At 42.0% G+C, this 19,306-nt stretch overlaps 1 protein-coding gene across 3 annotated transcripts in view; it reads right to left on the bottom strand.

The window, feature by feature from the left end:
- Positions 1–19,306, bottom strand: part of tle2b (TLE family member 2, transcriptional corepressor b) — a 77,732-nt gene that overhangs the window by 25,902 nt on the left and 32,524 nt on the right. For all 3 annotated transcript variants that reach the window (XM_063467508.1, XM_063467510.1, XM_063467509.1), the window contains exon 5: positions 48–110. In XM_063467508.1, coding sequence (XP_063323578.1) covers positions 48–110 — 63 coding nt within the window. The remainder of the gene's footprint in view (positions 1–47; positions 111–19,306) is intronic.

Raw genomic sequence — 19,306 nt, 5'->3', positions numbered from 1 at the left:
ATGTTGCTTGTGCATGTGTAAATGTCTCTGGCTGCAGTGACACTTACCTCTTGAGAGAGGAAAGGGATGATCTGAGCACAGATGGCACTGAGACGCTTGACAATCTCCGCCTGTGATGGAAAGAGAGAGAAATGAGAGTGAGAGACAGAAGGAGAGAGTAGTAGGGGATATATAATCATGTTGCATATTGCAGGATCATAAGTACACAATGAGCACAGAGCATATGATACACCTCTACAGCACATTAGGCCTTTGTTGCATTTAAACACCTTCTTAATGAGCAAGGAGTTCTGTCAGTGACATTTCTGTGAGACTGAGAGAAGAAACATGTGGGGGAATGTGTGAGCGAACAGCAGAGGTGGTGGGATGGAGGCAGCATTAGAGCTACGCTCATCATTTGGGTCTTTTAGCACCTCCACACTCTAGTTTAACTCAGCTTGTCCTCACGTTCCAACAATAACCATACGAACATTCACAGAGAGCCGAAAACCTCAGAAAATTCCTCCCGAGCTCTCCACCTGTCTCAGCCGGCTATTTCGTGTCATTATGTTTGTCCATTTCCGAAAACTGAAAATTCACGAAAATGCTTTTTCTTGGTCTGAAAAAGGCTTTTTTTCCCTTTTCCTCCATCCATCCATTCACACCAACAGCAATAGTGCCCTTCCTAAGAAAACTGCTGCCCACACACACACACACTCTACACCAGTGCACACAAACACACAGAAACAAAAGCACACTCCCTCTCAGCCTTGCACACAAACACACACACGCACAGTGAACCTCTGCGGTGTGTCTAATTCTATCTGTCTGAGTGCCCTCAGCCTCATTTTGTTCTCTTCTTCACTCAGCCGTTCTCTCTTTTTCTACAACAGCTCTCACACTGAGCCATTATTACCCTATTCATCCTCTTCCTCCCATCCCTCTCCCCCTCTCTCTTCCTCTCTCATCTCCCTCCCCTCAGTTGCTCTCTTTGTCTATTTTCCCATCTTTCTATTTTTCTATATTATTTCCTCTCTTTTATAATCTGTCGGCCCTCTTTTTCCCTCAGCTGCCCTTACTCTTCCTCTATAACATCAGTCGCTCTCATGTTTTCGGTGATTTTTCTCCAACAGTCTTATTTTCCCCCCCTTTTTCCTCCATCTGCCCGTCCTGCTTTTGGTCTCTCTTTCTCTCTGCATCACTTCATCCTCACTAACACATGTTGCTGGCACTTAGAGGCGTTGAAGAGGAATAGATAAAAGACAGCAGACGTGGCAATGGAGGGCAGCGCAGGACTAACGGGGCTGTATATGCCATCATACAAAGGCTCTCAGAGACACGCACCATTCAACCAGCCTTTCGGTTACTCTCAACGAGGCTTCATAAACAATTAGCACCAGACACCCGGCTCAGTTCCAAGGACAGACACAGCTTCATGCGTGTGTCAACCTATGCATTCATGTGTAGATGACTGTGCCTCAGCTCCTTTGGTGTATTTCTATAAAGTATGTGTGTCTGTATGTATGTGAGGACCACAAAGAGAAAAGTGAGAGTTAGAAAGAAGAACTTGGCAAACCTGAATATATTTTTTATAACTGGAAGTAGATTATCCGCCTGCTGCCAATGTGAAACTTTTACGACATTAAACTCAAGGGAGTCGTTCTTCTGTATTCAAGTGGTATCTGTTCTTCTGAAACCTTGGTCAGTCTGCTTGACTATACTTTAGCCTGTTGCTCGTTCAATCTGTCCTACTAGATCGCAGATGGAAATAAATCAAAGCACTCGTACTCGGGCAATGGGAAATAGAAGCAGGGATATATTGAAACATGAGCATTTGTACAGTTCTACCAATCTTTACTTCTTTAACACAGCCTGAACTCTCTTAGTCAAGCTTTCTTGTAATTTCTTTAGGTAGTCGTCAGCAATAGTTCTCCGGGCTTCTTGAAGGTCATTCAAAGCTCTTCCTTGGATGTTGGATGTTTATTCCATTTTCTGTAAAGATGATCCCACACTGCTTCGGGTCTGCGCTCGAGGAAGGCCAGCCTATAACCGTTTGTGTTCCACTGTGTGTTTTTCTATCCAAGTATGCTTTTACAGCATTTGCATTGTCTGTGGGACTATTGTTGTACTTCTTTCCTGATAATGTTAAAAAAAGAAATTTCAAATTGCTGAGATGTGCCATGTTTTCAGCTAATAGCTCTTTGGGAATCACCTTGTTGGTGTAAAAATATAATTTATGCCAGTCAAACATGGCATTTAGATTCAACTAAAGAAATGGGAAAAAATGATGTGTTCTGCTAGTAACAAAGAGACTAGAGATAGAATTTAAACTGGTTCATCCCTGGAGTTAGGTGACTTTTTTATGCTTGAATAATTCACAGGTCAGTGTTAAGAAAACATTTCCTTGAAAATAGTCCGGTACAATGACTCTTCCTCAATTTCGGGAGTGAAAATGAGAGAAAAAAGCAGCAAATGTCCAAAGAAAAATCTTGAAAGACCTTCAGAAGGCCTGAAGAACTATTGCTCAAGGCCTCGGTAAAACATTAGAAGAAGGTCTGGCTGCTTGGAAGCAAAATATAAAGCAATAATGGGTGGCTCAAGATTTTTGTATATCTGTTATTGCTCTGAGTTGACACGAACAGCTTTAGAAATAGGAAACAAGTTCTTATCTATTAAAAAAGATAACACTCTGGGAACAGTTTGATCCACAAATTGCTCTAACTGGACACATGTTTGAGGATTAACTGTCATTTTGTAATTTGTGAGATGGTTCACAACCACTTCTTACTGAGTTTTTGCTAATGGTATAACACTGTTTATGCAGGGTATAGTTCAGTACACTTCAGTGTTCAGTGTTCTCCTCCATTAATTATCTTTGCAACTATGCCAGATTGCCGCTTATCATGCAACAGGTTGTGCTCAGCCATCAGATCAATTCAGATGACCTGGTTCAGTTTTGGCCAGTAGGAAAACAATCTGACAGTACTGATGTTTAACCGTATGTTCATTAACCAAAAACAATCTGAAGGGACTGACCTGAACATGGTTGGTCTATGAAGCCACTCTTATTTACTGTCCCCATAACTTTGATCTTACGACATACAAACAAACTTTACTGGAAAGATAAAGAACAAAAGTTAAAGAGAAGATCATAAACAAACAAACTCCACGTTATGCCTGAGAGACAGTAGGTATTATAAGCACAAGATACCAATAACTGATGGGTTTTACAACTGAACGAAAGCAAGCTTGCTGAAGCAGCCTGAGCCGGGCTGGGTCTCAGAAACAACACAGCACACTGTCGTTCCACTGTCCAACCAAAGCACAGCCACCAGGGAGGACTGGCAAAGACTGGCTGGATGGAGGGATGAATGGATGGATAGATACAAAGGAAAGCGAGGGACTGGTCAATAAACACCTGAGGGCAGATACCCTGCCAGCTGGCATGGAGTCAGACAGCGAGACAGAGAAAAAAGCTTCAGATGAAACAGATAAAATATAGGTGAGGGAATAGCTTTTCAATCACAAGGCCAAAAATTTACCAAAACAGTCTCCAGAATAAACAGACTGACAGAGGAAGGGAAATTGAAAGCAATGAAGACAAGGAAAAAGAAGAAGGAATGAATTTTGGGACAAAGACAGTCTGTTCCAGAGGACTGTTCGAGCCAGAGGCATCAAAACACACATGTGTCTTCATGTAACAGACAAGCTCACTCAGTAGAAGCGCACCTAGGCTTTTCATCGCTGACAGGATGCAATCCTCTCAAATCTAAAACAACTATGCAATTACCAGGTTTATGCAGGTATATTCTGTATCGATTATATACCACATATTGTAAAATACATAAAGATCTACGTGAAACCACTAAAGAAATGTCAGTACCCTAGACACAGCACACTGTACTAAGTCACATCAAAGACTGTCAGAAACATGACATCCAGCATGATGATATCTCTGCAATTCAGCAGAAGTGAAGAGTTTAGTCTATAAAAAGACAGATGTGTTGAGCTGATGTTTCTCTGTTAGTAGGACTTGAAAAAGTTGCCAAAAAATGTTCACCTGCAGTGAAATCATACCACATACGAATGTGCATGTTCTTTGTAAAGTTCTACAATGACTGTTATCATAAATGCAATCAAGAATACGCCCTCTGTGCATTTCTTAATAATGTGATGCCATTTATTTCCTCAAGATTTCCTACAAGCCAAGGAAAAGACAAAATTTAATATTTTAAAGTGGCCAGCAGCACATGATTTGACATCATGCTTAAAAATCTGAATGCAAGTCAGACATACATGCCAATAAACTGTTCCTTGACCCAACATTTTGGACCTACATCCAGCTGTCAGTCAGGAGGAACTCCAAAGACAGGCAGGAGGGACAGTTTCCACACCAGCATTCGGCTCAGTGGACCATAATGCAGAGGCAAGAGTGACGCTTTGAGTTAGAGGTGTAATTCTTAGAGTTTGACTGTAAAAAAAAACAAAACTCATTCTCCCGCACTTACTTTGCAATTGCTATCTGCTGCTCTCCGTCCACCCACATATTTAACCCACAGCATAAACGCAACACGTTCCTGTCTGTTCTATGAAGGCTGTCAAAATGCATTCTGGAAAATGCTGAAAATGACTAACTGAAGTAGAAATAGTCCAGACAGGTGGGTAGATGAGGCTGTGCGTACTCTAAAAAGAAAATTATAACACTCACAAAATAAGCAACTGCAGAATGATGGTGCATCTGCCTATGCAATTTTCTTTAAAAAAAATAAAAGTGCAAGAGTTTGGCTTTGCTCTGACAAAGCCAAAGTTTGTTTCGTAGGGAGGTCGTGTTACGTGTTACCGTGTTATGCCGTGTTACGATCTGCACGCAGATGTTTGCTTAGAATGACAAAGCATCTTGTGTTTTTTTTCATCCTGTGTAGCTGCAACATATCGACAGACAAAGCGATGAAAACTAAATGCAGAGAAACTCAAATGAAGGGCTGAACTGAAAGTCCCATATTTTCACTTTTGACATTAAAGTAAACTTGAGCTGGAACAATGGGGAAGCCACTTCCCTGTGAAAGATCAGCATTCAATTTGGTCTCTCAGCATGACAGCGAGCAACACTGACCGCGTTCGTCTTGCCAATAAAGCTTGGTGAATTTGAATGTGATGAGCATGGGTTGAGATTGGCACGGGAAGAGGAAGATGGTGCCCAGTGTGCTCTGGCACTGCCAGCTGTGCCAGCCTCTGAGTCCCACTATGGCTGAGCAAGCCAGCTTTGTGTCTCTGTGTGTGCGTGTGTGTGTGCATAAGTGTGTGAGTGATACCCCTCTACTCGCTCTAATTGCTCCTAACAAAAATCTCTGCCACCTCTCTTAGCTCCTATTCCATTTCTGTTCTTTGCTCCCCCTCTTGCTTGTTGCTGGAATAGTTGCTGGTTGGAAAAAGGAAGAGTTGAGCACCGAAGGCAACGGGCAACTTTAAATTGAATGCATTCCACAGTGAGCGTGGCAGATGATGCTACTGAAAACAGAATATCCAGTCATTTTTCACATCGACATAAAAGGTTTTACAAAACTGTTCTGTGGTGACAGAAAGAGTAATGAGCCTCTGACCTTTGTAATTTATACGAGTGGTGGCTCATAGTATTTGTGAATCACAATGAAAGCTCATCTTACTGTGTTCACGGCACTAAAGTTGTTCTAAAAGCATCATATACATTTGTGCAAGTTTTTGCAAATGTATGCGTTTTGCGAGTGGACTCATAATCATTCAATCAAATGCACTCTCTACTTCCAACACAAGATAACAGAAACCAGTAATTAATAAAGTAAAAGATCCAGTTTATTTAAAAAACGAGAAAATCCTGAAAAATTTATAATATTATGTAATACTAAACACATTTTAATCATCATCGTTTGGCATCATTAACTGTATCGGACGAGTACCGGAGTCCGATACTCTGGTACTCGTCGGCCATCGCCTGCTTGAAGTCGATCAGTTCACGTATCAGTGGCAGAGGAACGCAGTGTGGCAGAGTTTGAAATATTACTCTTTCTGGGTCACAAAATAAACTTTTAAGATATTTTCATGTGAGAATGGTGCTGTGTAAACTTCAAATATCTGCTCGATTTATCAAGACATCACATATTTGCAAAAGCGCTCTAACGTTTTCGGAGATGCCTGTTACCCACCAGCTGACCACATGCCTGGTGGGCCGTGGTCAGCACATTGCGAGCGCTAGCTCAAGCTAGAGCATTGCGAGCTAGCGCAAATGCAAAAACTGAGCAAGAGGGGCTGCTATTGTGTGTGTGTGTGTGTGTATGGATAATAGCAAACACTGAAATACATTTTTTGCATGCAGCAATGAATTTTGTTCACTCAAATTTAGCTTTTCTTTGCTCAAAATAAATTTCTCCTCAAAACGCAACACTTGCACCTGCAAAAATTTTTACGTGCGCTCAAATTTTTTTTTAACGTGTGCTCAGAATAGTGGCACAAAAATAACGCCATAGAAAGGCAGCATCGGCCATACGCAACTTGAATCCGGTTTGGAGATCGACCACCATCTCGATATCATCTAAAGTCCGTTTGTTCAATCTATGCGAGTGAAACATGGAAGTCGACGGCAACAATTATCCGACGACTGAATGTTTTCCAACAGCGCGGCCTCTGACGGATTCTCAAGATTTCGTATCGAGATCATGTTACCAACGAGGAGGTACTTCAGCGCACTGCCTCACGGCCGCTAGCGGACATGGTATTGGCGCGACGATTCCATTTCGCCGGTCACGTTCTTCGCCAACATCCGAAACGATTACCGAAGATAGCCTTGTCGTGGAGACCCGCCAAGGGGTCACGGAGCCGCGGACGACCAAAACAGACATGGAGACAGTCATTCATTGAGGACCTGAAAGCGGTCGATCTTTCATGGGACGAGGCTGAAGATGTGGCTGCAAACCGAGCTCGTTGGCAATCCCTTGCCGCCCAATGCGCCATCCAGCGCAGGAGGAACTAAGTCTAAGTTGGCATCATTACGAGCAGCTGTGGAGTGTGGTGTCTTTTGAGGGTGATTTTCTTTAAAGACAAACATACGATGGACATCTTAGAGTGCCGCCCAGCCCCTTCTCTTTGTACACATGGCTTCAGAATAACCTTTCAGGAGTCACACAGCATGTACATATCACACACACAAACACACAGTCCTGCAGTTCATCTCCGTCCCCTGCTTTCTAATTGGGCCGCTCTCCCCTCCGCGAACAGTTTAAGGTAAATATTTGTAGCCAATGACGTACTAATCACCCACTGATTGGGGTGGCAGACACAGCGCTGTTCGGTGAGAACAACCATTCCCACTTCCTCCCTTTCAGCACCCTCCCGCCTCCTCCCCCTATTTCCTCTTTTTCTCCAAGCAATCAGCCTTCTTCTTTATCTATTCTGCTGGCTCATTTTTCCCCACTTCCACAGTGTCTCTCTTGCTCTCTCCCTCTGTTTTCCCTCGGTGCACTTGGCTCTGCTCTTTTGCTCTCTCTCTGCCCTTCTTCTTATTCTCTCTCATTTCTCTCCCCTTCTTGCTCCATCTCTCTGCCCTGTTTCTCTCTCCCAGAGTCTCCCTCTCCCCCCTATTTTCTCTTCTTGCTCAGTCTTGGTTTTTCCCCCTCTCTCTCGGCTCTCTCCCTCTCCCTCTCCTCTGGGCAGCATGCCAGCTCCTCTTCCCTGGCACCGAGCCAGCTCCTTTCCTCCACTTCGCCTCCTCCACCCTTCACTCCCTTCCTCTATCCCCCTTGCCTCTGATTGATGGCCCCACTATTCTGGAAGGAGAGGAAGAGAAACAGAGAGAAAGAAAGAGGGAGGGGGGCACCAAAACACACAGACACATACACCAAAAAGACACACACACACACGAGCATGCACGCACCCTCGGAATTGTGCATATCGCAACTGCGCCCACAAGTACGCACACAAAAGCCATCGCGAGCATTTGTGCACTCACATACACACGGACCGAGCAAGAAGAGCACACAGAAAACCAATCTAAACAGAACAGAGGAGCACGCATACACAGAGCTGTGTGCAGAGCAAGCAGCCTCACAGCATGGGACCGACACCCGCACACTTGCTCCAGCACACACAGGCACAGATTCAACCTTCAGTGCAGAACCAATACGAGATAGGCAGCGGAGCGGGCAGCAGAATCATTTAGAATAAAAAATACAGACAGACAGCTCACTTCGACTTTCTCATGAACACACGTATCCAATCATACATGGAGGTGCCACACAGTACGAAACATGTACTTGCAAAAACTTCACACAAAAGGGACATAGATAATTTCGAGACGCACAGATGCACGGTCCTTACACCCTCTATGCTTCTGAAATACACAAACACACGCACGCACACACACACAAGCCTGTGACAATGAGATACAAAATCTGTGCCTTGCAATTGTGGTTGAAATTTGATAGTTTTCTAGCGCTCTCTGACTCTATTATACACTAAGCTATTAGTCATATTCACACTGTGCCAGCTCACCAGCTTGCTTTGACAGACTGCATACGGCTTCAAACCCATGTCATCCGCAATGCAATCAGACACAAAGTAGCCAGAGTAGCAAAGCTGGCTGCAGAGTATGCACGCATGAAAAGGCATTCAAAGACGTGCGCATCACACACACCGACACCTACATATACGCTAATGAATGTTGCTTTTATGTATCTCATTGTTGCCGGGTCTGTGAGAAGCTGAAACATACACTCTATGGTGTGGGACACATAGTTTCTTAGATTTGCTTTTTTATTTTTTCAGCATCTGCTTAACAGTCACTCTATACATGCACCAGCCACTTTATTAGGTATACTTGTTCAGGTGCTTGTTAGCGCAACTCTTCAATCAGCCAAACTCATGGCAGCAACTCAGTGCATTTAGGATGGGGGAGAAAAGGTGACTTTAGTGGCTTTAAACATTGCATGGTTGTCGTTGACAGAAAGACGTGTGTGAATATTTCAGAAACTGCTGATCTGCTGTGATTTTTCTCCACAACCACGTCTAGGGTTTATGAAGAATGGCCAAAACTGAGAAACTATTCAATGAGAAGCAGTTCTTTGGGTATAAATGCCTTGTTGATGTCAGAGGTCAGAGAAGGCAACAGTAACTGAAAACACCACTTGTTACAACCAGCAGAAAAGCATCTCTGAACCGCCAACATGTCAAACCTTGAAGCAGATGGGCTACAGCAGCAGAAGACCACAGCAGGTGTCACTTCAGACACCAAAGAGCAGGAACCTGAGGCTACGATTCACACAGGCTCACCAAAATTGGACAACAGAAAATCAGAACAGTCTTGCCAAGACTTATGAGCTTGCCTATAGCGGTTTTAGTCAGTATAACAACAATTACTTCACAGACAAACTTTGAATTCGTTTTACTTTACTTTTCTACTTTACTTAAACTTTAGAGTCTAGCCGTGGTGCCGAAGGAGATCGAATTTAGTACAAAGACACAGCCATGCTTTACACTAAATGTTTACATTAACAGGCTAACGTGTTGATGTTTAGCAGTTTAACTTGACAGTACTTAAATTCTTCATCCTTTCATCAATTTGTCTAGTTGCACTACTGAAGCAAATTTCATTACAATTCATCTAAAATCGGTTGAATCATTACCTCCAAAATAACAAATGTCAATCAATCAATCAAAGTTTATTTCTATAGCACATTTAAAAAGGACCAGTGTCCATCAAAGTGCTTCACACGCGGAACGCGGGTTACAACAAAAGATAACAAAAACAGTTATAGTTACAGTAACAGTTACATTTATGTAGCACAAATGCAGACCGGGTGGAAGTCCGAACTAATTTGCTTCAAAGGCTAGATTAAACAAGTGAGTTTTTAAGCACGATTTAAATGATTGTATGGATTCGGATGTGCGAACATCGATTGTTCGGTTTGGGTGCTGCAATTGCAAAAGCTCGGTCCCCTCTAGTCTTTCGTCTGGGCCTTGGTTTCACTAAGAGCAGTTGGTTAGAGGATCTGTGCTCTCGGGGCGATACAAGTCGATGAGGTCGGTAAGGTAACTAGGCGCCAAGTTATTTAAAATTGTAAAAGTATACAAAAGGATTTTAAAATGTGAACTTCATGATGAGTGAAAGATAGTGGAACACAGAAATATCATACTTTTATTATTACTTTGGTATTTAAAATCAACGTCTCACTCATTGTGCTACAAGAATGTCTTTAAACAAAACAACGTGAAGCAAGAAACGTGAAGCAAACACACCAGAATATGTTATCTATAGTGAAAACTACAACTGTGTCTTCTGAATTTAGCCAGCTTATTTATTCCAGTTCAAGCACAGGTCGCTGGCAGAACATACAGCCCTTTCAAATATATATGCACATGTCAAAACACACACAGACACACACCCAGAATTATAGGCAATATAGTCTGTGAAGCAAACAGAGATCCTCTGCCAATGTGACAAAGCTATTACGCTAAAAGGCCAGCTCCCTGGGAATTTAATCACTTGCTTTTATCTTTCAACTCATCTTTCTTTTTCTTTTTCACTGTTTTTCTTTTTCTCTAAACTTCTATTCTATCATTCCTAAAGGGCTATATCAAACTAGCCAGCTCTCGCTGTCTATGCTTCATTATTCACAAATGAGCTCTGCAACACATGTATACAAAAGCAAACACACACACACACGGTTTGAAGAGAGAGAGAGAGATAAGGAAAGAGAGCGTGAGACATCAAAGCTTTGCACATGCGCGCGCACACACAAACACACACACAAACACACACAGGGCACAGATGCTAACATGTTAAAAGAGGGGACTGCTTATACCACCACTATCAAAGAGAGTCCAAACACAGACGCGCACACGCACACAGACACACAAACAAAGTCATTTGACCTCTCCAAAGCTTGTTTTAGCTGACCCACATATTCAGCCTCATCTTAATCCAGCCCTTCAAATAAAACCACTTTAAATAAAAATCTAACCGCAACCATGGGATTATGCACTGACTGGGTGGTGAAAATGAAAGAAAAAAATCTGAGGCACAGGAGATTGAAAGAGTGAGACAGAAGAAGGGGAAAAAAGGAGGAAAAGAGAGGGAAGCCCAATCCTATTATGAACCAAAGCGGTGAGATGATATGAAGGCATCTCCTGCTCACACTCTCCCCCCTTTTTTTCTCCTTCTCGTTCACTCTTCCCTCTCCCCATTGAGATGAGGATTCAGGTCACAACTTCAGCCAAATATACCACACACACACACACACACGCATGTGTACAAACACATGCATAAAAAGGCCAGACAGCCCGGGCTAATTAGGCTGGAGGATGAGCGCATGCACACAATTTTTTACACGACGCAAGCAGATAAATATTCTCTCGTGTGATCTCTCTCTCCTGCTTGTACTCTCTCTTAATCTTCCTTAGTCCCCATTTCTGTTTTATTCATCTTCTCTGTTTATTTCTCTGCTCAGCCTCTTTCCTGTCTTTTTCTCAGGTTTTTCCCACTACTACTCGGCTCGTTTCAAATATTATTTTTTTTATTCTTTCACTGCTGAGAAATATAAAATTGTTTACTTTATAACATAACCCGCCACATAAATGGGAGTACAAAAATGACTGGGAAACTCGCTGTTTTCTCTCACACAAAAGCGCGCCTACACACACACGCTCGCACACACACACTCCCACACCCTCGGCCTCATATGTGTGGTGGTGAAATGAAAGGAGGGAACAGGAAGGAAGGACAGCCAGCTGCTTCATCTGTCCTCAGGAGTCCACAGGGGAAACAGTCTGGCTGCTGAGCATCCTGACTATCAAACACAGCCTCCTATAATATCCTGCCTGCTCTGTGCACCACACAATCTCTTTAACTAGAATCCTGATACACTATGTAAAGGCTATATATATGTATGCATCGCTGATCCTTATAATATACCATATATAGTGCGGGAATCTGGCATTCTTACCCACGCTGCTCTTTATTGAGAGGAAATGTGCGCTGAAATAACGCAGCCGAGTATTTATTTCACCGAGTCTCATCCTGAAGTTCAGGAACCAAACTTCGGAAAGATGACTGGAAAGACGCTGGCCATCGGTCTTCTGTGTAATTTTTATAATTTAATAAGTATTTGAGGTTTTAGGTTTGGCTTTCCCCAATTCCCAGCTACTAATTTTAAAGCTTTTATCTCACGCTGTTATTATCCTAAATGGCTTAAAATTAGTAACCAGCCAGGGGTTCACTCCAGCTCAAGGACACACTGACACCTTTCACTAATGGGATGCTCTCGCTCACCACTTGGCCACCTTTTCTGCCTCTTAGCCTGTAAAATTATTACAGAGGATATTTCAAAACATATCTGACAGTGGAGGAATTTAATGGCAGGGCCACTTACATGACAGGTATATAATGCAGATGTATTTTATTTTTACTTGCTTGCAACATGGTTGCAATATACATGTAGTCACACAGAAAAGAGGAAGGAATACTAGGATAAAACAGGTCAAAACATTTAGACTTGAAATTATGCTTTCAGTTGACTATAAATGAGACATTTTGGCTGCTTGTTTGTTGCTAATAAACACTACTTAGTTAAACTGACCTCAATATTTAAAGAGTTTGGTGCAGACGTCTTTTAAAACTGCTGTTAAAGGCTTACAAACATCACACTACAGGGTTACACTGCGTGTGAGTGTAACCGGAAAGCAAAATACAGGTATTTGTAAGAAAAAGACGAGTTGGTAAATGCATGTGTTCTGCCATGAAAGCAATGTATTGTATGCACCATTATAAAAATTCAGCTGTGACCCGGCTTTTAACTTCACACTTTCCTCCAATTTCCTGCTGTTTAATCCCTAATTAACTGCCCTTGCTGCCCAGTAGCCTTGTGTCGTAGCATCGCGTTCTATCAGGCTGTTTAAATGCAAACAAATAAGCAGTTTCAACCCCAGCTTCCCAGTGTGAATAATTTTTCAAACGTCAAACTGGTTAAAATTGTTGTCACGGCTCAGTGTTGATCCTTATGTAAAAATCACGGATTTCAATCAGCCGACCACGCAAGCTTGACTCATAAAGGCTGCTATTTGCTTCCTTAGGATATTGATTTCTAAATAAATCAGGCAGACATTTATACACACCTAAAAGCAGCGATCATTGTACATGCATAATCATAATGAATTAACGAGATCAAGTCTTCCAAATTGGAGTCAAAGGCAGGATTTTCCTGTTTCCAGTGATAAGATTGTGGAGTGACTGTTAGGGAGGAGAGCGTCGACATGATGCAACATAAGCTTAGGCCATGTGCGTTTCATCCACTCCTGCTTCCTTTCCAGGTATAATTTAGACTCTAATGTGTGGAGTTTATTTTTGTTAGGAAGGAGGTGAAGATATAGAGGCAGTCTAAGGCTGAATCCTGGAAGTCATCTGAGCTTCTTTTTTTTTGCGATGCACTGTCAGATCCCGATCCAGTCATACAGAAACACTTACCCAGGCAGTTACTGAAATGCTGCCACAGCCCCTGCAGACCCCCTGGGTTTTCAAGAGGACAGAACCCCAGCAAAGAAGCAATAGAGCCTACTGCTGAAATCGCATATTACCACTGAAACTGTGAGGATGCACCGTTCAACGCTGTACTACAAAATAGAGGAAAGATACATGAATATGTTGTCATTTTCAACTCCCAAAATAGCCTCAGTTAGCCAGCTTATAGTGCAGAAGATGCAGTCTTTTTAGAAGGCGGGGCGTTTCTCTGCACCTAGCACCATCGACCAGCTGTGTAAGTATCACAGGTTTACTGGCATTTCAGTGATACACTCCTGTATACACCTCAGCATACCAGCACACAAAGATTGATGTGCTTTATGTTAGAGTTGCACAGCTAATCTTTGTGCCACTTTACATTATAGCTTCTTCAACAATTAATGATCCGTCAAATAGACGGCTTCACTCACTGGTTGATTAGAATTCTGGTCTTTGCAGACATTTTGACTCAGCATAGCGGGGAAAGGACTGGTGAAATTAATGATGGCTGAGTTCCAGTAGGAGTTCCAGTAAGTCATTACAGTGACAATCAGAGGAACTTCTCCAAGTGAACTGTTAAGACAAACATCTGCCGCGACTGGTTATGAGTAAGGGGAGAGAGGCAGGACAAAGACACACAAGAAATTTTTACAGCTAATCTCAAAAGTAGAGAAGGTGTCTGTCTCCCGTTACTTACATCCCATCCTGTAAATCGTATAAGATGGGATGCAAGTATCATCTTGTGTTCAAGTCAATCATTTTTGATGAACAATGAATTGAAGGAACAATAATATCATGCTTGTGACATGGTGGAGTGTCATGCTACTGCCAGTATTGCTCTTTTTCTCTTCGGTTCAGTTCAAATACACCACATTAAGGATCCGTTGAAAATGACACTTTTATCGACTGAGACTGTGTCTGTCCAGGTTGTTCTTGCGACTATTTTAGTAAATATTTGTATTCACATCATCATAATCAAACCGTGAACTTCTAACCTGTGAAGCTTTTTGTCTGGTAAGTACCAATAATGCGTGTAATGCTCACCGTAGTTATGAATCTTAAGCTGCTGGTTAGTTCTGCTGCAATTGTCTTTTTGCTACAGCAAACAAGTATTGGTTCTATCTTATTAACCTCCTGCCTTTCACATTTTCACAGTCTCCCAGACTGCACTGTGCTCTTGTGGGAAACGAGTCTAACACAGCTTCCCTTCCACCAACTTATCAATCTGCTTCCAGAATTAAGCATCAATACAAAACAGGTTTCAGTCTATTCAAAACACATCTCAAGACATACAGCACACCATTGCATCTGTAAGCTTCCCTCTGCCCACAACTCTGAGCTCACAGTTTATGGATGAATTACAAAATATACTGAATATACATGTTGTGCATAGCAGGGGATACAGGCAATAACTACTCAAGCCCCAAAAGTGCTATATCAATGAATACAGAATAACCACGGAGAGCAGCGTAAAGTCCTCACAGCCTCCCTCGCTCCTCCTGGGGATACAGCTAGTATATATATATATGATATGATAGTGGAAGTGAGATAATGTGATGGTGTGCGTGTGTGCATGCATGTCAGTGTATCCATACAGCCTAAGAGAAGGAGGAGGGAGATGCTACCATCGGAGCAGAAAGAAAGAACGAGGAAGAGAGTGAAAGAAAGAAGCGCAGAGATAAAAAAGCGGTGTGAAATTTAAAGAAATGTGAAAATTAAATTGTAAAAGAACAGAAAAGAGAGAGATGAGGGGAGAAAAAAATCAAAAGAGACTCAAAGGAAGGGTAGAAAGGCAAGAGATGACTGTTACAGCTCAATTAATGCCAGGACATGAGATGGCCCTGCCACAGATAATGACAGAGCGTGCGCTGGAGAAAGAGAAAGAGAGAGGCAATAGCAGTGATCTCGACAGGATGTTAGGAGGAAGCTGGAGGGTGGGTGGGGGGGAGGGGGCTGGGGGTGTGTGGAGAGGAAATAAGAGCAGATACTGTTAAATCTATTCATGATTCATTATTTCGTGCTGCAGCTCAAAGCTCCCCTCCCTCCCTTGATGTCTCTGTTTCTCTCTATGTCTCCCTATTTCTGCTCTCCCCCTTTTTTTCTTTCCCATTCCCCCCATTGCCTTTTCTTTTCTTGGCTCTCATTTTCAACTCCGTCGCTTCTCCCCCCCTCATCTATTCTATGAGGTCTTTATCTGTCTTTTCTAAGGCTCCATCCTTCCTGTTTACCCTCTCCTCTTTCATCCGTTCAATTAATCTCTCTCTCCTATTCTCCTTCTCATCACTGCTCTCACACTTTTTCCAACATCGGCTCTCCCTGCCATTTTTTTAAAGTTTCCCTATCTCCCATTTTTTCTACGTGCACTTGTACTTTTATATCTTCAGTCCCCAATTTTATAAATGATCTTACTTTTTCAAACTCTTCCACTCACTTTTATAGCCCTTCTCCCTTTGTAACATCCTCCACAACCTCTCGTTCTGTGCAATGACTGTGTCCACTTTCTTTTCTCTCAAAAATTCTTACATCCTCTCTCTTTTTGATGCCATTTTTACAGTACTTCCCTAATTTTCCGTGCTAGACCACTTTCTCTTCCACCGCCTTCTTTTTATTCTATTTCTGTCAATTTGGGCTTCTCTGTTTCCTTTTCTACCTGTGATACCGTGCGTACTCCTTTTGCTATCTGCTTCACATTTCCTCTCACGCCGATTCTCCTACATCTTATCCTATCCCTTTTAACCGGCCTCCTTCTTCTTTCTGCACATATGCACTTCTCCTTCCCGCTGCTCAATCATAAATTGTTTCCACCTTTCCTCGCTCTCATATTCTGGCTGCTAGCTCTTCTCGCAGCCTCGTTCGCTGGTTCCTGACACCAGACCGCTTCTTCTTCATTACTTTCTCTCTTTTTCACTCTCATATGCCCCACTCGGGCTCTTTGGTCTCCTCCTGTCATTCTATCTTTTCTTCCCATCTCTCCTTCCACTCCTCCTATTTTCCTCACTCACTTCTCCTTTGGTCTCTCTTTGTCATCCTCCCCACCTATCATCCTCCTCCTCGCCCTCCTCCTCTCTCTTCATCTCTCAGAGGTGCAGCCAGCACAGAGTCCATTTCTTCTTTTTTGGCGACAAAAGCTGACAGTCCAGTTCTGCCTGGCTTTTGCTGCCAGCCATATTTCTCTCTCCCCACTCGCTCTGCCTCTCTTTATCTATTCTCCCTTCCTGCTGAGTAATAGTTTCCCTTTTTGTGATTAACATAAAACTTCGTTTTTTAGTTTCGTTTGGTTTACCCAAAATACATTTAAAAGGGGGGTAGCATTAAATGTCAAGGAAAGCAAAGATTTTCAGTGGTTGGCTTTATTTGTTTCAAGTATTATTATTTAAATGTTAAATTCCCCAGTTGGACTAATAAAAGCTGACATATCATTATATGACATTATACACAGTGAACATTAGTAAATGCAGGTGTGGATGTAATAATGAACTGCAGTTGTGTATCGGTATTCTCTATCCTACTGTAGTTCGAATTGTTCCTCTATGAAATAAATGGTTGCTAACACAAAACCTCCACAGTACCACTTCAGTACTGCGATCTCTTTCAACTCTAGTCCCCCTTCTTGTTTTTTTCTCTTGCAGTCTTCCACTCTTTCTGATCGTTGCTCCTCAGTAGTTGTGCCATGTAGTAGTGTCCACTGTGAGGCTGAGGAAGGGTAGAAAGAAATATGCAAAATTTTGGAAGACTATGCATGTTAGAGTGTACTTGGGAAAGAGACTTAACCTCAAACTGCCCCCAGTGCATCCATTAAACTCTGAGTGTTTGCGTGATAGTGTTAGTTTTATATTTGAAAGCAGAAATTGTGCACTGGAAAAACAGATAATGTATGATAGCAGACCAGAATAATGATTTTTAATGAAGATGTGGAGGCTGGATTTGAATTAGCATGAAGGTGTCTCACAAGCATGTTACATAATGTCTTAAATATCACTAATCTAAGTATGTATCTGATATGCAGACTGTAGGCCTAAAAAAATCTACAAGAAAACAGGAACCAAGCTGATGAACTTTCAGCGAGGTGACGATAGCTTCATTTCTGTGTTACAGTTTTAAAAAATGGGCAGTCTCACCTACTTCAAACACTGAATAGGCTGCTGAAGTATAACTGTAGTTTTCAAAAATACTACAACATAAGAGGCAATCCACAACACATCCTTACTTCACCAAAGGAAAGAGACGTATTGTGTTGCACTCCGTTTGCTCACAACGTGAATTAAGAGGAAGTTCCAGTGCAACAATAGAATGCGATGCAGTGTTTTTGATGAATGCTTTACACAAAAATCTCGACTCAAATTATTACAACTGATTCAGATCAATCGATACATATGCCCCGTTTGCCCCTAAACATGTGTTTTCTCTTTGCTAACGACACCCAGCAGAGGATTTGGAGCACATATGTACACAGTACTCAACATGTGGACCCATTGTTTGATGTCTTTGCGCTATAATTGCCTTGATGGCTAAATGACACAATGATTACGAGGTTGAAGAGCAGAGGCTTTCATTTAAAGGCGTTTTGGAGATTATTTCAAACAATGAGCTTCTTTCTGAAAGGCTATAACAGGCAGGTTGAGAGCCCATTGTGAAACGTGAAAATAATAAACCCCTCTTGTCTTTTCTTCCATGACAGTGTCTAAGTCAGAGAGCGAGGGAGAGAGTTAGCATGACGCAGATAGACTTTAGATATACAGAGAGGGAGGTGGGGGGAACATGCAGGCTTCTTAAAGGAAATGCCTTTAAGGTGGATAATAACGGATAATAATTCTATCAACACGGAGAAAAAACAGCTTTCAGGTCTCAACGTCTGTCCGTCTGCCAAGACATTTATCTCACTGGCTGCACGTCTTTCTATGTGCGGTTTGACTGTTGTTCTTTCCTGTAACGTGACACAGACAGCAAATTAGCAGCAAGTGTGGGAATTCAAGCAGTCACTGGCTCCTGAGAGCACACACTGCTCATTAGACACATGTCTTCATACAGGAACACCCAGTCTCAGCAAGGACAAGTGGAAACGCTGCACAATTTACACCGACCTTCCTTTACTACTTTCTACATGGTATTCTTTACAGTGCCGTAGGAGAACCATGGGGAATGATTTTTACACCCTGATCATATCACATGCTGCAGATGATAGCTAATCCTTATTGAGCTAGTGTCACCTGTTTTAAATCTGTCAGCACCAGTTTTGTATAACATACATTCATCATTGCTAAGGTCACCGTTTTGTGCCGGTCAGCTGTCTCTCACAAGAGTAATTATATCTTCTTTCATTTGCACACATTATTCTTTGTTTTACTTTATAATGACCAAGCAAAACATGCACACAAATACACATTCATAGGTTATCATAATTTTGAGATAACCGATGACTTTTTCATTCATACAGAGATTGCAGCGCTTGCTTTTGATGCATGCACAGATATATTGGGTATTCCATCAATTTTCCAATGAATCAAGTGATCTCATAAAATACTTTTATCTTATTCATGAGCGACACTAGTTATTAGTTAATCAAAGAGGAAAAAACGAAGCACTCACTGGTTTTCATTTGAGAAACTGCAATGTGTCCAATAGTCAACATCTGTCCACAAATACTAAACTCTTTCGTTGTATTTAATTGCCATATTAAAATCATTTTTTAAAGAAAACTTTTTTTTAAAATGCAAAAATAAATAAACAATCACAAGTACAGTGATGTTAAATAGAATAGGTATACATAGGACCGACACAAAGCCGCCATAAAATAAAATACTGACAATA

This window comes from Pelmatolapia mariae, linkage group LG23, assembly GCF_036321145.2.
Source record: "Pelmatolapia mariae isolate MD_Pm_ZW linkage group LG23, Pm_UMD_F_2, whole genome shotgun sequence".
Taxonomy (NCBI): domain Eukaryota; kingdom Metazoa; phylum Chordata; class Actinopteri; order Cichliformes; family Cichlidae; genus Pelmatolapia; species Pelmatolapia mariae.
Note: the sequence above shows the minus strand (reverse complement) of the source record. Positions and strands in the feature narration are given on the sequence as shown.